Source organism: Mirounga leonina, unplaced genomic scaffold (assembly GCF_011800145.1).
Source record: "Mirounga leonina isolate KUSES-001 unplaced genomic scaffold, KU_Mleo_1.0 Mir_178, whole genome shotgun sequence".
NCBI lineage: Eukaryota > Metazoa > Chordata > Mammalia > Carnivora > Phocidae > Mirounga > Mirounga leonina.
This window is the reverse complement of record NW_023270464.1, coordinates 9,228,318-9,255,059: the sequence shown is the minus strand read 5'-3', so window position 1 is coordinate 9,255,059 and position 26,742 is coordinate 9,228,318. Positions and strand designations below refer to the sequence as shown.

The 26,742-nt window shown below is 45.0% G+C and overlaps 1 protein-coding gene across 1 annotated transcript in view; it reads right to left on the bottom strand.

Moving 5' to 3' along the window:
• Nucleotides 1-26,742, bottom strand: part of PCSK6 (proprotein convertase subtilisin/kexin type 6) — a gene marked incomplete at its 5' end in the record, with an annotated part of 182,135 nt that overhangs the window by 78,625 nt on the left and 76,768 nt on the right. Inside the window, 2 exons of the mRNA XM_035024323.1 lie at nt 1,313-1,525; nt 6,555-6,727. Of these exons, the coding sequence (XP_034880214.1) occupies nt 1,313-1,525; nt 6,555-6,727 (386 nt within the window). The remainder of the gene's footprint in view (nt 1-1,312; nt 1,526-6,554; nt 6,728-26,742) is intronic.

The following is a 26,742-nucleotide window of genomic DNA, read 5'->3' as shown; positions in this document are numbered from 1 at the left end:
AAGAAAGAAAGAAAGAAAGAAAGAAAGAAAGAAAGAAAGAAAGAAAGAAAGAAAGAAAGAAAGAATTAAGGCATTTTGTAGCTAAGGTGTGTGCATACACAGTGTGATTAACTAAGCAAATAAAGCAGCAAGCCCTGCTCCCAGGGATGGGAGACATAGGAGTCCCAGCAGGAAGCCTCTGGTACAAAGCGTTCAATGACAAGACCTCCGCCTTGAACGCCTCCAGCCAGCAGGCCTGTTTAACAAGACTCCAGCAAGCCTGTGTTCAAATGAGCTAGATTCCTAAATGAACAGGATACCATTCAGAATCTCGGCCGCCTGTCCCAGGGGCGCGTGCTTTGGTAGAAAAGGAAAACAAATTAAGACCTCTGTTTACTAGCCCGGGCCATTGCCAGGCTGGTGGCCCAGCAGCCGTGTGGCTGACCTTTCAGCAGGTGCGGGGAAAAGCGGGGAGCAGGGAGCCTGCATGCTCCCGCTGAAGAATGTAAAAAATAAATTTACAAATAATTTCTAGAGATGTGGCTCAGCAGCAGGAGAAATAAAAAGATGCTAGTGAGCATCCTTTAAAATTAAACCATGTCTGGCCAGCTCCACGGTCTCATTTTTTTAAACATCTAAAAACCAACTTGATGACTGTGCATTTGAATTCTGCATTAATTTCGGCTCAAAATCCTCCCCCTCTTTACTTTTCTTAAAGTAGGAAAGCCTGTGGGGAAGGAAGAAAGCACACATTCCACCCATATGCTGAAAGAAAACAGTCCCTTTTTAAAAGGATAAATCACGCTGGTGTTCATTGAAGTGAATGGAACAGACAGAAACCACTGCTCAATTCGAAGTGTCCAGGGAAAGTCGTTTTGTTGGGGGGAAAGAACCGCCTGGAAGAACACTTGGATCTCTAAAAGGTTTCAGTATAAAACTAAGATTTTCTCTTACTCTATTTGGCACGTTGAAACTGAACCGGTCAGTTGGATCCCCAGCAATGTGACCACAGAAATTTAGAGAGCTAAAAGGAGGCATGGTGCTGAGAAGGTACCCCATTCTTAAATGCTATTTTTAGATCCCTAAAGCCAAGAGAGGGTTTTAATTGGTATTTTGTGCAAAAATTAGAAAGGCAGGCTCTGAGGGTGGTTGCCAAGGGACTGGGGTTTCCCTCAAGGCACAACCAGTTCACCGATGGGTAAAGTCAGTACCCTGGGACCCGGTACAGACTGGCCTCAACCTGGCTCCTCTTTTTGTGAAGAGGGAAAGAAACTTGCCCCCAAAGGGCCGAAGGCGTGCGTCCTAGGCTCTCCACCTGGCCAAGAGAACTCACGATTTTCCGATCGTAAAACGCGCCACTGCTGTAGGTCGTGGCCAGGGTGGACGCACACTCCTCCAGGTACCACGGCTTGTAACCGTTCTCGGTAGTGCTGCTCACGGAGATGGTGTAGATGCTGTTGGTGTAGCCGTCACAGGAGCAGTGGTCCCCCTCTCTCCCGCCATTCCCAGAGGCCCAGACGAAAATGGAACCCAGGCCCTGCCGGCCCTAGAGGGGCAGAAGGAGAACAAGGCGTCAGCCCCGGCAGCCAGAACCTCATGGGCGGGCGGGGTCTCGCGCCGGCCTGGAGTCCTCCCTTCGGAATGTCCCTTCCAAGGGTCTGAGAAGGATGTGTTCAGACCATAGGGATGCCACATGGTTCTGTGGGCTCTTGTTTCATTTTAATAGAGCATTTTTGCCTCTGGCGAGAGCCTTACAACAGCAAAATCACAGGATTGCACTGGGACGATGGCCCAGAAAGCCCTCTCTGCTCTTCAGGGGAAAATCAAGGGCCCTCGTATGAGCTGTTCTACTCCAGAGCCATGCCTGTAATTTCCATCCTGACGACCTAGCATTGCAAAGACAAGCGGTGCCACAAGTATGACTGAGATGAAAGTTGATGGCTGAACTTATAACATTAATTTTTCGAGATCGAAAGCTGTGGGGAATGAAAGAGCTGGTCCTGTGGGGGCAGAGGGCGAATTTTCCTGAAAACCCAGTGGAAGAAGCACATGTCTTGGAGAGCAAGGTTTTGAAAAGAGGGGGTGGGACCATGAATTCTGGGTGAAGACTCAACAGGTAAATGGGTCATGGTCCAGAATCCATAGCCGCTTGGGGCCATCCTATGAGTTGCCCACAGGTACACATTAAAGTAGTCAGGTAGGGCACCAAGGTGCCTCAGTTGGTTAAGCATCTGCCTTCAGCTCAGGTCATGATCCCGGGGTCCTGGGCTCGAGCCCCACATCGGGCTCCCTGCTCAGCGGGGAGTCTGTTTCTCTCTCTGCCCATGCTCTCTCTCTCTCATTCAAATAAATAAATAAAATATTAAAAAAAAATAAAGTAGTCAGGTGGTCAACGCCAGTCAAAGCCAGCAGCTTCACCTATATGTAGGTCTTTATTTTCCAGAACATACATGTGAAAGCAAGTCTTTGAAAGACTGGCCATCAGGGTCGGTTCCTGCAGCTCTGTTTCATCCCACACCCACAGAATCAAGGATTTCTGACCCAACCAAGTGCTCGCCCCAGTCCCAAACACTAGTTTAAGATTAACTAACCCAAGACGGACCTGACCCATTCTGTCCGAGTGGCTGGACCTGCTGGTGATGCATAGCCAGCCTGAGAGAATGGCGCCAACACCCATTTCCATGAAACCAGACCCACAGGACTGGTTACTTTGGTGTTCTTGTCAAGGACCCTCCTTTCCAAACATGTGGGAAGAAATTGATACTTATGCTCAACAACTGGCCAATTTAAAGAAAACTTGCAACAAAATTCTGTGATCCCCATAGAGTCCAATGGAAGCCTTGCTGTTGACTGGATGCGTTACACTCACCCAAAGTTCAAGTCCACCCCGGGCTGAGCGGACCCACCCACTCGGAAAGCCCCATGACTCTCCACTCTGTAGCCCAAGTGGACAACAGTTCCTTGCCCTTTTGTGCCCATTTGTCATGACTTTGACCTTTCCTCCAGTTTCTAACCTGAGGCTCTCAATGGAGCTCCCGGGAGGTCCCTCGTGGTTACCCAGTCCCGCTGCTCAAAGCTGCCTTACTCACACTGCTTTCCACGTCTCCCAGGTGGACCTGTCTGCATGGCTAAGAGCTCCACAGAAAGGTTACTCACATTTAGCCAAAAGGTCAACCTTCTGGAAAAAAGGCACCAAGTACTGTAGAAATGGGTGTGTCTGTGCATATAATTACCTACAGGGAGAGATTAATTGGAGGCTAGTTCAAAGAAACTTAAATCAAAATGGAAAGGTATTTAACCCAACGGAGCCTATCTTTAGTGCATGAGAATCATCTCTAAGACGCTCCCCACCCCACTCTAAATTATTTATGAAAGGCTGTCATTTTGCAAAGTGGAGCCTAGAACCTTATTGTTCCAGCAGCACAGAGAATGTCCCCAGAGAGTACTCTTCATACGTGAGTGTGCACACAGGTCACCCCATGGGGGTCTTGCTACATGGCAGACTCAGACTCAGTAGGTCTGGGGGTGCCCCGAGATTCTGCATTTCTAATGAGCTCCCAGGTGATGCCCGCATGGCTGCTTCTGGACCCCACTTTGAGGAACAAGGGCCTAAAATGCCAAAGGCCCCCATCTCCCACCTTACGCTGCGTAGTTATTCCTAGACTAATCCATTCTCCCAGGTTTGTCAAGGCATCAAACACCTCTCTCCCTCCTGCAAAGAATGAGGTGGAGGAAACACCCAGATCTGAGGTGTGATGAGATGTTTTAGCTGTCTCTGAGGATTATATTTTCACTTCCCATGTCTTGGAAGCCATAGGACAGAAGCTCTAGGGAACAGTTCTACCCTAGCCGTGAACGGGTGTTTCTGTTAAGGAAAGTCACAACCTCAACCTGATCCAAACGTATTTCAGCCCCTCGCCTGGGTGAAGGGTTCATCTATGAACTCCAAAGCACTGTGCCTGAGGGCTTGCAAATGCCTGGCATCTGGACAAGGCCAGTGTTTCCAGCCTCAGTGATGTTGCCTCTCCCCTTTGGGATGACAAGCCACGCGAGGGGTAAGGCTTCCTAAAGACCGACATCAGGCACATCTCTGTGCCAGATGATGGCCTCCGAAGTCTCCTACCACAAAACCACATCATCTACCAGAGATGAAGTCAGAGACTTGACAGAAAAAGACTGTAGCTGACAAATGGGGCATCGAGGAGGAAAAACAGATGGGGGGGAAACGTGGTCTGGTTTGAGATCATCAAATTTCGAGGAGGATTTTCAGTGACAACTTCACACAGCTACGATTTAAGGATCCCTATATGACATATTTTACTTCAGAATGACTGGGGAAAAAATGGAATGACCTCAGTATTTCAAGAAACTGTGACAAGAATGACGGGGAGCCACACGGTCCCCTTTGCACCTTCTTCACTCCCCTGACAGCCCTAGTAAAGCCAGTGCTGCTCAGACTCTGGAATGCAAAGAGCCCCTCTCTGCAGCTCCCGACTTTCCAAAGCCCCGCACAGGTTCAGTCGACGCAAAGCTAAGTGAAGTTGCGACACCCAACAATCATTTGAAAACAATCATTGACCTCTCCAGGAAATGGGGGGGCCCTGTCCTGAGACCTCAGATCTTTCGAAATCATCTCAGAGAAGGACACGTTAAGGATTAACACCATTCCAAGCAGTAACTTCCACACAGAAGATGCGATTTCTAATTGACAGCTTAAATTAAAGCTTAACTTTTAGGATGTCCCGCTTGTCATCAAGAGTGAGATCCATGTGATCTAGTGGGTGGTAGGAGCCGAGCACTGGGAAGATAAGATAGTTTTACTTCGCAGCCCCTTGGAGGCAGCAGCTGCCTTGGTCACACCTGAACCTTCCAGCATCCCTGGACCAGCACCTAGCACAGCTCAGGGGCTCAGCAACCTGACAGAAGCAGCCTCTGCATTTTCTTCGAGTCACGGGGGACAAAGGCAGTTGGGTGGTGTCCCAAGCATGACCATGAGGTCAAATGCCAAGGTTGGGGACATGCTAAGAGATAAATACTCAACCCCCATAAAAAAGTCATAGAAAATGACCAAACTCAATTTATCCAAAAAAGCAGTCAAATCCTATTATTTAGAAGAAAGAAAAAAGGGAACAGAGTTAAAAAAAAAAAAAATTGGTCCTCTATAGGGCAGGACTGGTGGGGGGAGACAAAGAAAGGCTGCTTTTTTTTTTTTTTTTTAAAGATTTTATTTATTTATTTGACAGAGAGAAACACAGCGAGAGAGGGAACACAAGCAGGGGGAGTGGGAGAGGGAGAAGCAGGCTTCCCGTGGAGCAGGGAGCCCGATGTGGGGCTCGATCCCAGGACCCTGGGATCATGACCTGAGCCGAAGGCAGACGCTTAACGACTGAGCCACCCAGGTGCCCCAGAAAGGCTGCTTTTAATAGGATCCTCTGATAATATTTTATTTGTTCATTAACTACTTATTAATCACATTTTAATCATGGCACATAGGTTATAATAAAATAAGGACTTTTAAAAAACGTTCTAAAGCATAAATAATAAAAGGGACCGGAACCACCCCCGCCTTTGCAGCCCTACTGTCCTGCCTCCCATAGGAGAAGTCGGAAGTACAAATGCTGGCCCAGGGATGCTTGGACTTCCTGCCCAACCCCCCACCAGCATCACCAGGCCATACCTTGTACTCTGGGCTGGGCCTTGGGCCACCCAGGGCCACCCGGACACTGACCGCAGCTCCATCTGTCTGCTCCAAGAAGCTGTCCTTGCCCAGAAATATGCCTCACCAGCTGGCTTATAAGAACTGGGTCATCTCCAGGTCCCTCTCCGCCGCCCCCCCTCCCCTGCATGTTTGACTCCCAAGGATCCAGGACTAATGATCCCAGAGTGACTGTGGGTGGGCTTCCTGGCCGGTGGAGAACAAGCCCGCAAGTCTCCTCTGCTTCCCCTCAGCCGGTCAGCAGAGAACCTGTGCTTGGATGTTTGCTCTGTTTAGTCCCTCGTGAGGCTCTACCCAAGAAATCCTAAATATGTTAGGCTGTGTGCTGGCAGGGAGGGCAACAAGGCCAAGACTTGCTGTTTGGGGGTGGGGGTGGGGGTGGGGGTGCTGGATGAGTGCACACTCCGTGATGGACACGGGAAACTCCATGGCTGGGTGTTTCTGTGGGCAGGGGGACTGAGGCCCAGGACACCCCCTTCCACCTCCACAAGTAACAAGCCAGGTAGTCAGATTAAGACCCCTAGGGCCCACCTGCCCACACCTCTCAGCTGGGAGCTGTCAGGCTTCTAGGCACAGAGTCCTGGGCCTGGTGGGTGACCAGCGGGCACCTGCTAGAATAGCCTCTCTATGACAAGGTGAAATCCTTCTGCTCTGGTTGGTAGACAGCCACTCCCCTGAGCCTTGAAATGCCTTCTCCCTCACACTGGTCGTGGCACGGCAGGGCCTTCCTGGCCCCATTTTGGGGGCTCTGGCTTGTGTCACTCTAATTTTTAATTGCTAATTTTTTTTTTCTTTTTTTTTTTTTTACTATTCCCTCCCCACCCTGGCGAGATGCACCGTAGCCCTGGAAGACTCACACCTTTTTAATGCCATACTCGAAGGCCTGCTTAGCCAGTCGGCCAGGCCCGTCCACCGTCTTCCCGTCATCATCTGGTCCCCAGCTGGCGCTGTAAATGTCGATGTAGTTGGGTCTGATGCCCAGTGACTTGGCTTCAACCACATCCGTCACGTCGCCGTCCAGCATGCGGATGCCTGAAAGCACACAACGAGGCCCCGTGCACGCCCGCTCGGCACTTTTCGGGGCCGCACAGACTGTGACCCTGGGGTGCAGCCGGAGAGCCCTCCACCCCCCCACCCCCGCCCCCCAGCTCAGGAATGTTCCAGCCTCATTCTGGAAAACCTCTTTCCCCATCCTGTGCTGATGTGAAGGAATTCAAATGACATCTGGGGCCACGCTGTGGTGTCCCCAGCATGGGACAGCAACAAAGGAAATGGAACCATTTGGAAAAGATAGGATGTAAACTGTTGTAAACTGTTTCCTTGGTAGCATGCAGTCACTCTGGTATTGAAAAGTGGAACATAATAGAATGATTATGATGATTATTTCTATAATAGAGCTCCACTTTCCCTGCTGTCAACAGTTTATTTCTCTGTCTTATTTCTCTTTAAAAAAAAAAAAAAAAAATCACTCCCATCTCTGATTTGTAACTAGGAGTTTTTAACCTGGACGACAGAGGGCCACACCGTAGTCTCTCAAGGAGCAGGCTTCTTATATCTCAGTGTGTGTTCAGGTTTTGTGTGTCCCAGAGGGGTCTTTAGGTGGTGGGGACTACCCCTTCCTCAAGACCACCCCAGAAGGAGAGGGAGGGAGCCACAAGCCTCTCCCAGTGCCTATGTTCTTTGCCGGGGGTTCCCGCACACCCCAGGCCCAAGCTTTATCTCCATTACTGATCACACTCCGCATCTAGTAGGTATGGTGCCCCCAGGCCTCACCCAGAGAGGGGGTCTCAGCGATGCTGGCACTAACTGGGAAGCAGGGGTAATGACAGCCACCAGCACATCCTGCCTGGACACTAGCAGATACGTAAAATTGGACCTCTTGGAGACTCAGTAAACCTGGACCAGCCGACCCCAGACCAGCGCTCTAGGTGACTGCTCAGTCCCCACAGCCACCCCGTTCCGAGGCCTCCAGGAGCTCCTCCTCCACCAGGCCCAGCCCCATGTGTGCGGTGGCCATGCCAATGAATTTTAAATCTTGAGCTATTTAAAACATAACAGAAAAGAGGACTTTTTCTGATTAGAAGCATCACATATGCTCTTTGCAGAAAGTTTGGAAAATAGAGAAATAACTAGTGGTAATATTTTGGTTATTTTCTTCCAGTACTTTTCTTTGGCCCCAGCACGCACTTTCTCTCCAAGTTCTTTTTTTTTACTACAGAACTTCATACAGAACATTTCCCTGCACCATTAAAGACTCTTCTAAGACACGATTGTAAATGGTTGCAGCTTCCCCTCCCGTGCACCCCAGCCCAGGCAGCACTCTCCCTGAGGTTCCCCTCACCGAGCAGAGAGGCCCCCAGCTCTCCCAGCCTGGGCTGGATCCATTCATGCCACATCCCAGAATCTGCGTCCACATACGGCGGGTATGCCAAGAATAGAAACTCTGAAAACAAATGATTTTAAAAGACAGAACAGTGACTTATCCCCAGGATGAAAAGAGATGGTACGGGGCTCAGGCAGGAAGAACCATGGGAAGGAGACTCTTTGAGGGGACACCCTCCCCAGGTGCTCAGGGACAGATGTTTTATGTAAAGTACACTGTAATTGTGGAGATGTTCTGCTGTCACTTTTGATGAATGGTTTGAGAGGCAGAGATCCCGAACACATAAATTTCAAATGATACCCAATCTCTCACCCAGTAACACATGAGTTGTAGACAAACAACTAAAAGCACTTTATGATTTGTCAGGGTGAGCGACTTCCTACTGACAGAGCATGTGAAGATGATTGAAATGCAGTAAACTCTTCTACCCTATCAATTCATGCTGCCCGGATTTGAGAGTTCAGGTTGCCCTGAAGTGTTCTCCTTAACATCTGCCCTGTTGTGAGCTGAGAGAGAAAAGGTCAGAGGCCCTGGGCAGGGTCCCTGGGAGGCTGAGCAGGACAGTCGTGGTTGTAGGAGGAGGGGGAGCTGCTCGAAGGTGCGCCAGGTTGGCCCTCCACTTGGGTGGGACACTACAAGCAAACTGGAAACTCCTGCTCCCAAAGTCTGGAAACTGTACTCCAAATCCGTGTCAGAGAAATTTATAGCCAAACAACAGTAAGACTGAGGTCTGGGAGACATCAGGAGTTCAATGACAGTGCTGAGAGCCCCTCGGAAGTGTCAGCCAAACAGGCACAGGCGGTGAGAGAAGGTGCTGGAGTCGTTAGAAGAACTACTTCTTTATGGCTGCAAGGCCTTAAAAATGAGAAGTAGAAATAAATTTTAACTTCAACACTCTGTTCTACCTTCCGGGTCCCCATCTATTGCCCTTCCTCTCTTTACTACCTGTGATGGACTAAATGTTTGTGTCCCCCCAGCCCCCAAATTCACATGTTGAAGCACCAACCCCCGGTGTGATGAAGGTAGGAATTTTAGGAGGTAATTAGGTTTAGATGAAGTCATGAGGGTGGGGCCCCCATGATGGGCTTAGTGCCTATTATAAGAAGAGTCGGCAGAGAGCTTGCATCTCTGTCTCCATCATGTGAGGCCACAGAGAAGGTAGCCATTTGTGAGCCACAAAGTGGGCCCTCACAGGGGAACAGAACGGGCAGGTCCCTTGATCTTGGACTTTCAGCCTCCAGAACTGTGAGAAATAACGGTCTGTTGCTTAAGCTCCCAGTCCGTGGAATTTTGTGATGGTGGCCCAGGCTGACACAGATAAGACCTCAACTGCCTGGCTTAGGATGGCCCCTGTTTAGGCACTAAGATGGCGCCACATGGCAATTGGATGTGGACCCCTCATCACTACTCCCAAGGAGAGGCCCGTGGAACAAAACTCTCACCCACACTGTGCCTTGAATCAAGCCGGCAGGAGGGTGATGGGGCATGCCACAGGTGACAGCCCTGCCGTGACCACCAACCAGTGGCTCTGGGAGTTTACCTCATGTCAACCAGGCCTCCATTTCCTGTAGGTCGCAATGATGAAAGTGATTTCGTCTACAGAGGTGCCAGAAAAACTGAAAAAGGTGATTCAGGTAAAGTGCCTGGCAGTAAGGACCCAATGTGCATGTTAGTGGCTAGTGGGAACCCACTGAGCCTCAGTTTCCCCATCTGTAAACACAGGAATAAAGACAACAATTTCCAGGGGTTGTTAACAGTAACTAATCCCTTTTTACCTTTATTTTAAAAACATATACTCTTTAATATGTATGAAGGATCATATGTTACATACATGTTAGTGATAAAGCCTAAAAAAATAATTGACACCCATGAACCCTCCATCCATTCAATGCAAATATAAACATGACCCACTGGGGTCTCTACCCATGCCCTGCCCCTCAAAGAGGAAACTGCTCAGAATTTTGGATGATTCCTTTCATTGCCTTTTAAAAACTAGTGGGTTAATACAATTGCATGCTTGCTTAAACTATATATGGCTAAGTTTTGCTGGTACCGGGAATTAATCCTCTGTTGGTTATACACATTATAAATATCTTCTCCCAGTTGATGCCTTGTCTTCTCACTTTGTTGATGGTGCCTTTTGATAGACAGAGATCCTTAATTTAAATAGAGTAACAACAACTTCCCTTTGAAGATCAAAGGAGTTATAATGGGGGTCAAATTGTCAGAGTTTATTGGCATCTCTTGTGGGGGCCTTTCTCCCTTTCAACGGTGGGGCTGTCCCATCCGCTCAGCGCACCTCCTCTTTTCTGATTTCTGGCTGCACAAGGAGAATCAGGGTGATCTGAAATGTTATCTCTCTCCAGTCACTGGTCTGTGAGCCCAGGGCTTCCCTCTATGTCAGAGACACTGGGCCCGGGTGCTCGCTCAGCCATCAGCCCAAAGAGAGGGGCCATAACCAGCACAGGACGTTGGCCACAGGATGTGGCAAAAGGTGTGGCCTCTGGCAAGATGAAGAGCAACTCACAGCAGGGGGAAATGGAACCGGGGTCACAGAGTCCTGGGGTGGGATCTCAGCTCTGTCTAATCTTGGGCCAGGATCTCAAATTCTCTGAGGCCTCGTCTTCCACAATATTTACCTGGCAGAGTAGTTGAGAGGATTAAATATATGTTGAGGCCATAGTACCTGGTGCTGTTGGAGAAATGGTGGCTTTGTTCTATGTACCCTTATATTCCACAATGGGCTTGCCAGGGCAGGAGAAGGCCCTGCCAGCCACACAGGCACCCAAAATCAATTCTGATGTTCTAGTGCTGAAATGTAACCTGACATTCTAGACTTCTCCATGCAAGTTATAGGTGTGGGAATGCCTACTTTAAAAAAAATTTTTTTTCAGTATAATGAGCATATAGTATTATATTTGCTTCAGGTGTCCCATATAGGGATTCAACAATACTATGCATTGGTCAGTGCTCAGTGCCTACTTTTGAACAAGAAGAAAGAGATGCTAGAAGACATCAAAAATATGTAAAAACAGACAACCAGAATAATTTCTCAACACCTCTCATGATGCTTTTCATCTCGGAAGAACAGCGACTTATGTGTGAGGAAGAAAGTATAACATACTTAGATTTTAATGAAGCATCTATTTTCCCCCAACACTGACAAGTTGCCAACAAAGAAAAGGTAAATATTTTCAGTGGAAACCTGCTGTTCCAATATTAGCTTTAAACGTGAATGGTTCTCTGGAAACGCCAAATCGAAGAAAAACAATCATCATTTCTCTGATGAAAAAAGAAAGACCCAGGTACAGAAAAAAAAATTGGGGCCAGGCATTGGTTTGGCAAATGAGCTCCGGGTGGTTGGCACGCTCACGGTGGCAGGACAAACACGTGCCCGACTGTCCATTATGAGGACCAGTCTGTGAGAGAAGCATGGAGGAGAAGGAAGATGGTGCTTCTCAGGAGCAGACGAGTTTGTGTCTGGGGGAACAGCTCAGAGTGCTCTGGGGGCTCAATCCCCCAGCAGGCAGCTCTGGTTTGCACAGAAGCTGCGTCCAGGAGCAAACCCCACTTAGGTGTGTCTATAAAACTGCCTGGACCCAATAATATTTTACATGCCCTGGAGAACTTGCTGAAATTCAGGATGATTTTACAAGTCTCTTGGTCCAGTGTCAATAACCAGCAGCCCTTTTTTCAGAGTGACCTGTCCTTCCTCCTCTCCCCCCGCTAGTAATTTATAGTGCAACTTTCCAAATTACAGGCCCATGGACCTGCCGTTGACCCTGTAAAGCAGCCTGAGACACAGCATTCCCTCTGAACTTTGTGAGGAAGCTCCATGTTAAAAGGCATGGCAAGGTCAGTGTGACTGGATTTGGAGATAAGGTCTTTCAAGAGGTATTTACGGGAAAATGAGGCCAGCTGGGTGGGCCCGAATCCAAGATGACTGGTATCCTTATAAGAGGAAATTCAGACCCAGACAACACACGGACCAAGTGATGACCACATGAAGACACAGTGAGAAGCAGCCATCTGTAAGCCAAGGAGAGACACCTCCAAAGAAACCCAACCTGCCAACATGTTGATCTTGGACTTGTAGCCTCCAGAATGGAGTGAAAGTAAATTTCTGTCGGTGAGCTAAAAATAAAGGGGAGGGAGGGGAAGGAAGGAGAAGAATGAATACACACACACACACACCCCCAATACAAGAAGTCAGTTATCAGCCCAGGTTGTTAACGTCTGGAGGAAGGTGGGGGAGCAGGACACGCTGGGCCCACTTTTGTTTATTGAAAAGTAATGTATTTTGCCTTCAGCAAATGAATGGCAATGTAAGAGCAATGAACAGCGGAAAGTAAAACTAGATTGTAGCTTCCTGAGTGTGACAAATAGGCCTCCCCAACAAACTTTGCTCATTAAACCTGAGTTTATTTTAGTAAATCCATAGGGAATTGGTTTGGGGGGGGGGTTTGTTGTTTTTTGTTTTTTTGGTTTTTTTTTTGTTTTTTTGGTTTTATCCACTAAGACTACAGGACATTCTGTTCTACCAGCAGCCATTCTGGGCCAAGTGAGGTTTCAACAGTTGTTTAGAAATGTTACAAATCTAAAAGGTTTCTGTCAACTCCACTTATTGCCTAAGACCGTAACAGGGCTCTCCAATCTCTAAATGTGCCCACGCATGACAGCCTTGTTCTATGAACCCCAGGGAGCTGTGGTCTGCTGAGGTGTCAAGCACATCTACGTTCGCCATTGTGACATGAAATGTTTAAAGACCGTTGGTTGACGACCAAGCCAAGTCTCTCTTGGTCTCCTGCTCTGTTCTTGATCTCCTGATGGAGCCAGGCCATCTCCTTCCAAAGTGCAAATGCAGCTGTATACCAGTGGTAAACCACTAAACCCCTGGGCATGTCCTACCATATCACCCAGGGTCAATGAGATGAGGCCCATGGCAGCGAGGGTCTTGCATTAACCACGTCTTTTATTTTCTGTGATTCTGATGCTTTGACCCCTTGGGGCCTTGTTGATTCCGGAGGGACTGCTCACCCTCACGCCCCAGGGCTGGCCAATTCCTCAAAATAGTAAAGAACTCTCCCAGGAGGCATGTCTTCCATGTACAAACTAATCAATCTAGAGACCACACCTCCAACCATCTCCTTTATGGAGCTTTTGGTGCTCTGGGCCACCCTCCACCTGCCCTAATTACCCCATAACCAGGAACCAGACAACTAAGGACAGCCCCTCAGCCCCAGAGCCCACTGAAGTTATTCAAACGAACCACGCTTACTCTTCCATGCCCACTCTTTCCGGCAGAAACCAGAAAGCCTTCAGCCCCAGACTTCCCTTGCTCCCTCTGACTCCTGACCAACCCTGGTGCTTGCCCTCCTGGCCTCCATGGCTTAGAGTACTCTCTCCTCTTGGGAACTGTGAGTCACCAACTCTGTTCGATGGCCATTGTCTCCTGATCTGTTGGCCTCACCAGGCCTGAATAATAATGAAAGCTATAGCTTAAAACAGGTCACTCTTTCATAATCAGCTTCTGTTGATTTTTCAAAGAATGGTAAAAACTAGAAGAGCCTCAGTCCCTCTCTTGAGATTTGAAATCTAGACGGGCTTTCTTGGTTTCCAGCCCAGGGAACAGGGGCCAGAGAATAATAGTGGATCACCCGAAAGCACAAAGAGTTTCAGGGAGAGCTGGCGGCACTGGACATGACAGCATGCTTCTGAGCCAGATGGGGCACCCATATATCCACTCGGCAAATGGGGACAGACAGCAAGGGACCCTGGTGGGATGTGCACCTGTGATAGAGTAAGGGAGCACATGCCCTGAACTGGCCTCTGAAGATGGTAGAAGTAAGACATTCACGCTGCCATGAACAAAGGCTGCCTGAGGCTCAGCCTGTCACTTAGACTTGAGCGTGCCCCCTCCCTGTCTTTCTCACATACCCTCGGAAGCAGCTACTTCTCATTCAGCCTTTGTGAGGGCAATCTCAGGAGCCCAAATGGTGCACCCCAGGGTGTTCAAGAACCAGTCTTATCTGTCCTGGGGGGGCGGGCTGCAGGAGGGTGGCTTGGGAGGGCATGGCCGTCTAGGAGACACAGGGGTGAGGCAGCGATGGCCGGTTCTTGTCCATCTCCTCCTTCCCGTGGCTCCTGCTTAACCTATGGATGCTCAGACCCAGCAGGTGGGGACCTTTGATGCTAATATGGGGGTGAGGAGTAGGGAGGGGGGGAACCCCAGGTCCCTGAGAGCACAGCTCCTAAGTAGTAGCTGCCCACATTCACTAAATCCCCCCACACCTCTCCAACGCATTTTAAATCCTACTGCAGTTGAGTATCTACTTGGAGCCTTTGAAGATTAATCTGTAGCTTAAACTGTCCTCTTAACAGGCTCACAAGCCTAAACTGCCTAATGGAAACGCTAATGAGACTGAGAATTCTGTGACTCTGAATTAACCTAATTAACTAATTTATGAGCCCGGATTAATTTAGCTGTTATGTACTTAACATTTTCATGCTTATGAAAGGAAAAACATGATTCAGCTCCCCAATCAAAATATGGAACAAAAACACCAAAGGAAATTTGGCAGTTGCTCTTTTACTTTTCCTTCCCAGAACCAGAGCAAACACAGGCTGAAAAGATGCGCGGACTTCTGGAGGCCCGAGCAGGGGCGCTTTTCTGTTTCTAAGTATCTGCCAGGCCCGAGGAGGTGGAGAGTCCTCGCAGCTTCCAGCTGCCCTGCTCGCCCCTGCTGCCCGCTCCGGAGCAGCCTTGGGACCTGCCTCTCAGGCCAGGGGTGCTTCTCCACTTCTGGAAGCACGATGGGCTGTACCAAACACGCTGTGTCCCAGGTGACACTCGTCGGGCCTCAGGAAAACGCGTGAATCTCGTTAAGCATCAGCACGGGTGGGAAGCTTGCCCCAAGCGAGGCACCTCCGCGAGCTAATGGGGCGGGGCTTCACTCACCTGCCCCACAGGATGCTGGGAGTTCCCCCCCAGGCCCCGCCCCCGCCAAGCCATTGAGATCTGAGGCTGAAGCTCAGGCCAGGCTCGGACCCTCAGCCCACGGTCTGGGGGGGCGGGGCCTCTGAGGACCGGAGGAAAGGCTCCATCCCCTGGAGCGAAGCTTGTAGGTGAGCTGGTGTTGCTGCCGGCAGCCAAGTCGGAGAGCTGCCCACCACCGATGCCCACGGGAAGCAGAAGGGCTAAGAGGGTCGGAGCGTTACCCTGAACAAGAAAGACGGAAAGGCTGCATGGGGCTGACTTTTTTTTTTTTTTTTTTTAAAGTGATGAGCCCTGGGGGTTATACGCAACTGATGAGTCAGTCATTGAACAAACACTACATTAAAAATTAATGATGTACTATATGTTGGCTAATTGGATTTAAATAGAAAAAAAGAAGAAGAGTAAAGAAAAGTGTACTGTAAAGCTCTGACAGATTTTTTTTCGTTGTTGTTCATTGGTTTGGTTGGAGTTTTTTTTTTGTAATGCAAGTGCCTGATTAAGCTTTTAATTGCTTGAGGCATCCATTTCAAAGAGGCATCCACTTCAAAGACTATCCATCCCAAACAAACAAATTGGGAGCCACAGTAGATAAAGGGCCAGGCCACCTCCCCCCACCGAGGCACCTTTGTTTTAAAGATCTTGGTTGATTTTGATAAGGGACCGTTTGGGCCACTTGTCTTTTCTCTTCCCAGCACTTTAAATTCACTGATAGAGTGAGCCCATGAAACCCTAGGTCCCAACCCTCAACCCCTAATGAAAACAGAGCCCCCGCCCCTAAACACACCACCTGGGCACCCACTCTCTCTCTCTCTCTCTCTCTGTACCTATGACCTTGCTCTGTGACCCCAGCTGTGTTGTGTCATTTCCAGGTTGTCAGTAATAAACTTCTGTTTTTCAGTTTCCTGATGCCTGTTGCTGAAGGGTGTCTAAGAACCACGAGGGTCGGTCCAATTGTAACACTGGTTTGGAAAGGGGAGAAGTCTGTGCGAACTCACCTGGGGCCCCCAGCAAATGATAGCATAACTATCAATGGGCTGAGTTGGGCACACAACAAAAGGTTGAGAAGAGAGGCTAGGAATGATGGCCACTATCCTTTGTCTCTGCCCTCCAATATTATTGCCATTATCATTTGAAGGTTGAAAAGCCTCGTTTATTATATTTTAGGCTAAGAAAGAGAAACAAGGCCAGAATTATGTTTGGAAAGAATATGAATTTGGTCGAGGAAAAGAATACACATGCACACCATGGAACCTTCCTTTTTGCTTCTGTTCCTGCTCACAGGGCTTGGTGGCAGCTGTCCTCATTTGGTCCCCGCTATGTCCCAGCACTAGAGAGACACCACTGCAAGGGACAAGCCAGGCTTCAAGTCAGCAGGCCTGAGTTCACATCTGGGCTCTGCCTCCTAGCAGCTGTGTGAGCCTACGCGTGGTACGCGACCTCTTGATTATCGCTTTCCCCAGGTATGAAACGGCTGTAAAAATTCCAACTCAGGATCGTTCTGAGCACGAGATGCAAGAAAAACACTAAGGAGACTGAACCATGACGGAAAACTGAGTGCTCCATCTCCCTTTCCCCGGGGCCCAAATCGTCAGAAATAACATGAAAAAGAGAAGAAAAAAAGCAAATCAGGAACAGCTCTGGAAAACAAGATCAGAAGAGGAGATCTTTCGAGGAATGGTGGACAGACATCAAGCAGATAGGATCAGCCAGCAGGAGCAATTCCAGAAGTGCCTGACATCCCAAGGCCTGGTGTGTCAGGACAGGAGGAGCCCCTGAGCAGGCCTGGTGGGAGGAGCTAAGGAAGAAGCAGGTTAGCTGCCCCCTCCAGGCTGAGAGCAGGGAGTCGCAGCAGGCTTTATTCAGATACTAATGCAATGCAACGACTGCGGCCAGAGAGGTGGGACAGTGCCTCCCTTGGCAGAGGGAGTCCCCCCACCACCCTGCCAGAAGTGACACTATCCAGCAGCAGGTCCCTCCCCTCCCACATCAGAGACAGACCGCTGCCATCAGGCCTGACAACCACCACAACCTGTGGGCACAAACGCGAGTCGATAACCAGTAATCAGCAAGTAGGAGAAAAACCAATGTCAAGAAAGAGAACCACCACCAAATTAAAAAGCGAAACAAAACGACAATAATAAGAAGAACCCAAGGAGATATGGTTAATGAAGCAAATGTGAAGAAAACTTCAAAGTAAGTATCGCTAATATCCTTCATATGATGTAAGAAAATACTGCATCTTAAAAAAAAAGACAACTAGAAGCACTTCTCCCCATTCTTTCTGCTAAGGAACAAACGTAAGACTCTGAAAGGTAGAGAGAAGAAGGCAGACTACCTTGGGATCTTGGGACCTAAGGAACAACATGGTGGTGAATTCCCCGGGATTCTTTTTGTCTCACATATGCTGGACTTGGAAATGGAGATGCTGGTAACCTAGAAGTACCAATGGGAGCAGACCCCCAAAAAAGTCCTCCAAAGCCTGTTCCCTCTAGCCAGAGCACCAACAAAGAGAGACACAGCAAGACAGAAACTTTTTACACAATCACCACTCTAGCCAAGCACAACAGAAAAGATTGTGGCATTACCCCAACCCACAGCAGCAAAGACCAAGTGGGAGCCTAGACTTTCACCCTTGTCAGGCTATAATGAGGAACTCCAATACCCGTCCTAGATGAACAAAAGCAGGGCTTTCCCCCTGCCAACCAGAAAAGAGGCTCACTCCCATGGTGTCAGTGAAGGTCCTGTGGGGAAGCTTGGTCTTCCACCCTACCTGTCAGTGAAAAGGTGTCTCTCTCCCTCCCCGCTGGAGTCATTTCAGGAGGCCTGGTGGTGAGTCAGGGTTTTCATCATCAACCACAGTAAGAAGGTGACCCCTCAATGGAGGCCACATGAGGAGCTGGAACTCCCACCCTGCTCAGCACTGGTGAGAAAAGCCCTTCCACTCTTAGATGCCAACAGTGAGTGAATGAGCAGACTTGGATGTCTACCTACACCTGGCAACAATGAAGCAGTGGAGTCCCCTTCCCCCACCTAGCAGTGTCCGAGAAAGCCATCTGAAACAGAAGGTTTAAATAAGATCCAGAGCATCATAATATAATACAAATATATACAGGTTTCAACTGAGAGTCACACATCATAAAAAGAACTAGCAAGACCTCAAATGGAATGATACAAGACAATCAATAGATGCCAACCACTGAGGTAACAGGGACATCAGATTTATTTGATAAAGATTTTAAAGCAGCGATGATACAAATGTTTCTCTGAGCAATTACAAATATGCTTGAAACAAATGAAAAAATATAAAACCTCAACAAAGAAAGTCTCAGCAAAGAAATAGAAGATATACATAGGAAACAAGTAGAAATTTTAGAATTGAAAATACAATAATCAAAATAAACTAAATGAATGAATTTCACAACAGAATGCAGTGGACAGAAGAAAGAAAGAGTGAAATGGAAGACAGAATAACTGAAATTGCCCAGTCTGACAACAGAGAGAAAACAGACTAAAAAATAAAACAAAATAATAACAGCAAACAAAACTCAATAAAAATGAACAGAGTCTGAGAGACTTCTGGAACTATAACAAAAGGTCTAACGTTCATGTCCTTGGAGTCCCAGAAGGAGAGGAGAAAGAGGGCAGGGCTGAAAAAGTGCTAGAAGATATAATGGCCAAATTCTATCCAAATTTGACAAGACACACAAACCTTCAGCTACAATAGGCTTTCCTTCTTTCAAGTTTTCTAAATAATGTTTAATGATTGGAGCAAAAATTATAATACTGTCTGATGTGGTTCTGAATGTATGTAGAGATATATTTAAGACAATTACAAACAGGAGAGGGTAATAGGATGTAAGAGAAATAAGGTTTCCATACCTCACTCAAGCGGGTAAAATGATAACACCCAAAGACTGTGATGTGTATATATAATGTAATACCAAGAGCAATCACTAAAAAAAGGCCATAGATAGGGGTGCCTGGTGGCTCAGCTGGTTGAGCGTCAAACTCTTGATTTTGGCTCAGGTCATGATCTCAGGGTTGTGAGACTGAGCCCCATGTTGGGCTCCACACTCAGTGGAAGCTCCAACTGAGTGTGGAGCCTGCTTGGGATTCTTTCTATCTCTCCCTTGCCCCTCCCCACTGCTCTTGCTCTCTCTCTCAAAAAAGGAAAAGGCTATAGATAAACAAAATAGATTCTAAAAAGTATTCAAATAACCTATAGGAAGGTAAGAAAAAGAAAAGAAACTAAAAACAGAGAGAACAAACAGAAAACAAAAGATAAAATAGCAAACTTCAATCCTAACATATTAATAATTACAATAAGTGTAAATGGTCTAAATATAGCAATTAGAAGGCAGAGATTGGCAGGGTGGATTAAAAAACATGGCCCGGGGTGCCTAGATGGCTCAGTTGTGAAGCAGCTGCCTTCGGCTCAGGTCATGGTACCAGGGTCCTGGGATCAAGCCCCTCATTGGGCTCCCTGCTCAGCGGGAGGCCTGCTTCTCCCTCTCCACTCCCCCTGCTTGTGTTCCCTCTCTCGCTGTCTCTCTCTCAGTGTTAAATAAATAAATACAATCTTAAAAAAATATAAAAAATTAAAAACATGGCCCAAACATATGCTGTCTACAAGAAACTCATTTCAAATATAACAATATAGGCAGGATGAGAGTAAAGGATAGAAAAAATATATCACTAATATAAAAACTTAATCAAATGAAAACAGATGTAGCTATATTAATATGAGACAGACTAGAGAGCAAAGGAAATTACCATAGACAGAAAGAGATATTTTATAATGATAAAAGGGCCAATTCACCAAGAAGATATAGTAATCTAAATGTATAAGCACCAAACAACACAGCTGCAAAATATGTGAACAAAAACTGGTAGAACTTGGAGAAATACACAAAGCCACAATTATAGTTGAAGACTTCAATACTCTTCTCTCAGCAATTAATAGAACAACTAGACAGATAATCAGTAAGTATGTGGAAGAACTCAACAACTCAACAAATGTTCTCATCAACATTTTTGTGTGTGTGTTTTTTTGAAGATTTTATTCATTTATTTGAGAGAGAGGGCTTGAGCATGAGTGGGGTGGGCAGAGGGAGAAGGAGAGGGAGAAGCAGACTCCTGGCTGAGCAAGGAACCTGATGCAGGGCTCGATCCCAGGACACTGGGATCATGACCTGAGCTGAAGGCAGATGCTTAACCAACTGAGCCACCCAGGTGCCCCGTCATCAATGTTTTTAGAACAGTCCAACCAACAACAGGAGAATAAACATTCTTTTCAAGTGCCAACAGAACTTATACCAAAATAGATTAGATCCTGTATCAGAAAACAAACCTCAACAAATTTAAAAGAACTGAACTCACAGAGAATGTGTTCTCAACCACAAAGGAATCAAACTAGTAATCAGTAACAGAAAGATAACAGAAAAATCTCCAAACAGTTGGAAACAAAATAAAATACTTCTAAATAATCTATGGGTCCAAGCAGGAGTCTCAAGGGAAAAAAAAATACACGAAATTTAACAAAAATGAAAAGACAACATATCAAAATATGGGAGACACAGCTAAACTACTGTGAGAGGGAAATTTATAGCACTATTGTTTATGCTAGAAAAGAGGAAAAGTCTCAAATCAATAACCTAAGCATCCACTTCAAGATCCTGGAAAAAGAAAAGCTAAGCAATCCCAAAGCAAGAGGAAGGAAGGAAATAATATAGATAAGAGCATAAGACAATGACACTGAAAATGAAAAACACTGGAAAAAATAATGTAACAAAGAGCTGGTTTTATGAAAAGATCAACAAAATTGATAAACTTCTAGTAAGAATGACAAAGAAAAAAAAAAAAAAAGAGAAGACACAATTACCAGTATCAGGAATGAAACAGAGAATATTACCACAGACTATACAAACATCAAAAGTGTATGTAAGATAATACTACAAACAACTCCACACACATAAATTTGACAACTCAGGCAAAATGGACCACTTCCTCAAAAAATACCAACTGCTACAACTCACCCACTATGAAATGGATAATTTGAATAGCTCTAATACTTTTCAAGAAATAGAATTTGTAATTAAAAAAAAAAGTTTCTCCCAAAGATCTCCAGGTTTGTATGATTTCACTGGAGGATTCTACTAAAAGTTTAAAGAATTAACACCAATTCTACACAATCACTTTCAGAACATACAAGATGAGGGACCACTTCCCATTTCATTTACTGAAGATAGTATTACCCTGATACAAAAACTAGACAAAGACAGTACAGGAAAAAAGAAAGACAGAAAGAAAATAATCGACCCAAACTCCTCATAAATATATCCACAAAAATCCTCAACAAAATAATGGCAAAGAGATTTCAATAACATATAAAAAGAAAACACCATTACCAAGTAGGGTTTATTCCACAGATTCTAGGCTGGATCAACATTCAAAAATCAACCAACCTAACCCCATATTAACAAGCTAAAGAAGAAAAATCACATAATTACATCACTCACTGAGGAAAAAAGCAGTGACAAAATTCAATACCCATTCATTTTTTAAAAATTCTCCAAAAACTAGAAATAGAAGGGAACATTGTCAACTTCCTAAAGAGCATCTACAAAAACCTGTAGGTAACATTATACATAATGGTGAAATGGTGAAAGTCTTACTGCTTTCCCTTGAAGATCAGGAACAAGATAAGGATGTCTACTCTAGGTTTTAAGTTCTAGCCAGGGCAATAAGGCAAGAAAAGATAAAAGGCATGTAGATCAGAAAGAAGAAATAAAACTACCCCTATCTGCAGATGACATTATCAAGTATAAAATCTCAAGGAATCTCTCTTAGAACAAATCAGCCAGTTCAGAAAGATTGCAGGATACAAGATCAACATACAAAAAACAATTACATTTCTATATGTTAATGATTAACACATGGACATCAAAATTCAAAATACAATGCTCTTTATCATTGCTTAAAATACAATGAAACACTTAGGTGTAAATCTAAGCAAACACGTACAGTACTTGTATAGTGAAAGCTACACAATGCTGACAAAGAAATCTAAGATTTAAACGAATGGAGAGACACAGTGGATGAGCTAAAAGACTCCACATAGTAAAGATGTCAATTATCCCAACTGATATATAGGTTTAACACAATCCCTACCAAAAACCCAGCAAGATTTTTCTGTAGATATTGACAAGATAATGGTAAAAGTTGAATGGAAAGGCAAAAGAACTAGAACAGCTAAAATTATTTTGAAAAAAGAAAACGTGGGAGCAATCAGTTTACCCTGTTTCACAACTTTTATATTGCTACAATAATCAAGACATGCCACACTGGCAGAGGGACAGACACACAGATGAACAGACCGACAGAGAACCCAGAAATAAGCTCCCACCGATTTTTGACAAAAGTGCAAAAGCAACTCAATGGAAGAAAGACGGGCATTTTAACAAACGGTGCTGGAAAAATTGGACATCCATAGGCAAACAAAACAGAAAACCTTGACCTAAGTCTCACACCTTATACAAAATCAACTCAAGATCTCTCAAGATGGAATTCAAAATATAAAATTTAAACCCATAAAAAACTTAAAAAAAAACCAACATAAAATATCTTCAGAATTGAAGACAAGGCAAAGGGTTCTTAGATTTATACCAAAAACCTTGATCTATAAAAAGAAAAATTCATAAATGGATTTCATCAAAATTAAAACTTCTACTCTGCAAAAGTCCCTGTTAAAGAGAATGAAGACACAAGCTACAGAATGGGAGAAAATATTCACAAACAACATAATCATCAAAGGACTAGTAGGTAGGATATATAAAAAACCCACGACACTGAACAGTTAAAAATCAAACATTACAATTAGAAAATGAGCAAAAGATAGGAAGAGACATTTCACTAAAGAGAATATATACATGGCGCCTCACTGATATGAGGAATTCTTAATCTCAGGAAACAAACTGAGGGTTGCTGGAGTGGGGGGCGGTGGGAGGGATGGGGTGGCTGGGTCATAGACATTGGGGAGGGTATGTGCTATGGTGAGCGCTGTGAATTGTGTAAGACTGTTGAATCACAGATCTGTACCTCTGAAACAAATAATACATTATATGTTAAAAAAAAAAAAGAAGAAGATAGCAGGAGGGGAAGCATGAAGGGGGGCGGAAATCGGAGGGGGAGACGAATCATGAGAGACTATGGACTCTGAAAAACAAACTGAGGGTTCTAGAGGGGAGGGGGGTGGGAGGATGAGTTAGCCTGGTGATGGGTATTAAAGAGGGCACGTTCTGCATGGAGCACTGGGTGTTATGCTCAAACAATGAATCATGGATCACTACATCAAAAACTAATGATGTATGGTGATTAACATAACCCAATAATAATAAAAAAAGAGAGAATATATAGATGGCAAATAAACACATGAAAAGATTTCCAACATCACTAACCTTGGGGAAATGCAAATTAATATCACTACATACTTATCAGAATGGCTATAATTAAAAAGTGATGTTACCAATTACTGGCAAGCATGCAAAGAAACTGGATCATTCATACATTGCTAGTGGAAATGTAAAATGGTGCAGCTTCTCTGGAAAACAATTTGCCCATTTCTTTCTTTTTTTTTTTTTTTAAGATTTTATTTATTTATTTGAGAATGAGAGAGAGAGAGCACAAGCAGGTGGAGGAGCAGAGGGAGAGGGAGAAGCAGGCTCCCTGCTGAGCAGGGAGCCCAATGCAGGGCTTGATCCCAGGACCCTGGGACCATGACCTGAGAGGAAGGCAGACGCTTAACCACCTGAGCCACCCAGGAACTCCCAATTTGCCAGTTTCTTTAAAAAAATAAATACATAACTATTATAGAACCCAGCAACTGCACTCCAGGATATTTATCCCAAAGAAATGAAGACTTACATTCACACAAAACCTATACAAGAACGTTTCTAGGTGCTTTATTATTATATTTATTATATTATTATTATATTTTTTATTATAGCCCAAACCTAGAAATAACCCAGATGTCCTTCAATGGGTGACTGTGGTACATCCATCCACGGAGTACTACTTTTTAATAAAAAGGAACAAACTACTGGTATACACAGCAGCCTGGATGAATCTCCAAAGAATCATGCTGAGTGAAAAAACCAATTCCAGAGGCTACATAGTATATGGTTTCATTTATATAACATTCTTGAAATGACAAAATTATCGAAATGGGAAACAGATGAGTGGTTGGTTGCCAAGGGATTAGGGAAGGAGTTAGGGTGGGAGTATGTCTGCTATAAAAGGGCAACATGAAGGATTCTTTTGATGATGGAACTATTCTATATCTTGACTGTATCAGTGTTAACATCCTAGTTGTAATATCGTACTATTCTTTTGCAAGATGTCGCCATTATGGAAAACTGGGTAAAGGAAAATTGGATCTCTGTGTATTACTTCTTACAATCCATGTGAATCTACAAATTATTTCAAATAAAAATTTAATTGAAAACATCAACTAGAAGTACTAGATGAGAAAATATTTTCAGAATTTACAAACTGGATAGATAGGGTATTAGAGAGCTGGAATACTGACTCTAGGGATTCTCCCAACACCCAAGACAATGGTGACCAAAGAAACTGGTCTACCTTTTAGTTAAGCTCACATAATTATTGAAGTGTAATGTTTAACTGTTAATAACAATATGGAGTCCCTAAAGGGCTCACTGAGAGCCAGGCAGGAAAATGAAAACAAACTCACATCCAGACACAAAGAGGTTGAGTCTGAGAACAATGAAAAAGAAAAATCCTGAAGCTTTCTGGAAGATAAAAACAAGTTATCTGAAAAGGAACAAAAATTAATATTGGCATTGGACCCCTCATCAGCAACACTAGATGCCCAAAGACGAAAGGGACAATGTTTTTAAAATTCTGAGTGAAAATTATTTTGAACCTAAAATCTCAACACAGCCAGATTTGTTGGGAGAAAATAAAGCCTTCAAGAACTCGGAAGAGTTATTACCTATGTAACCATCCACCTTATAGGAACACTCAAAAATGTCTTTTAGAAGAATGAATGATTTAATCGAAAAGACAATCTTGTAAAATAAAGAATTTAACAAAAAGAATGACATAAGATCAAAGAAACAATGGTGACCAAAGAAAATGGTCCACCTTTATGGTTAAGCCGACGTAACTGTTGTTGCATCATGTAAAACTCTTAATAACAATATGGAGTGAAAATCCTGGGTGGCCCCAATTTTGGGAGGTAATGAAGGAGAAGAGAAGATGGCAGAGGGAAGGGAAACTATGATAAGGTTCTTGTTTTGCTCAGGAGAAGGGGATAGGTACTGAGCAATGCTACACAGTGTAGGAAAATATAAATTCTAGTATGTGTGCCTCAGAGGATTAGAAAGACAGAATTAGAACATAAAGATTTCAAGCCATTAGAATGAAAGAAAACAAAGAAGAGAGCAAAGGGCAGGGAAGTAAAAGAAACAGAAAGAAAAAAAAAACAGTAAAAATAAGTCGGTAAACTAAGTCAATTAAGAGAAAGCAAAATTCATTTGCAACGACGTGGATGGAACTGGAGGGTGTTATGCTGAGCGAAATAAGTCAGTCAGAGAAAGACATGTATCATATGACCTCACTGATATGAGGAATTCTTATCTCAGGAAACAAAATGAGGGTTGCTGGAGTGGTGGGGGGTGGGAGGGATGGGGTGGCTGGGTGATAGACATTGGGGAGGGTATGTGCTATGGTGAGCGCTGTGAATTGTGTAAGACTGTTGAATCACAGACCTGTACCTCTGAAACAAATAATACATTATATGTTAATTAAAAAAAAAAGAAGAAGAAGAAGAAGAAGATAGCAGCAGGAGGGGAAGAATGAAGGGGGGGAATCAGAGGGGGAGACAAACCATGAGAGACAATGGACTCTGAAAAACAAACAGGGTTCTAGAGGGGAGGGAGGTGGGAGGATGGGTTAGCCTGGTGATGGGTATTAAAGAGGGCACGTACTGCACGGAGCACTGGGCGTTATACACAAACAATGAATCATGGAACACTACGTCAAAAACTAATGATGTAATGTATGGCGATTAACATAACAATAAAAACTAAAAAAAAAAAGGGAAAGCAAAATAGGGTCGGTCACAGTGATAAGCCTAAATATATCAAATGTGAACATATCAAATTCCCTCTTTGAAGCAATTCTTAGACTGTACAAGAAAAATAAGTAAATAAAGCCAGATATAGGCTGCTTATAAAACTAAGGCTAGAAATAAAGGAATGAAAAATATATGAGGAAAATGATGATAAGAAGAACAACAAAAGGCATAAAGAGAATGAAACAAAGAGAGGATTTTTATATTGATTAGAGGAAGATTCATTACACCAACAAGAGATGATAACTTTTGTGCCCCTTGTAACACAGCTATGAAACTTATACACCAAAGCTTGAGGGAAATCAACAAATCCACAATCATCATGGAGACCAACATCCCTTCTCAGCAACTGACCAGGCAGAGAGAACACAAGACTCCCAAACTTTTGAAAGGGCTTGATCAGGCCCACAGGTGACACACACGGATCCCTCAGGTACCGGGAAGGCGGGACAAATGGCTGAAAGGGACATGTCGATTGAACCAGGCAGTGAGGGAGATGGATGAACTGCTCT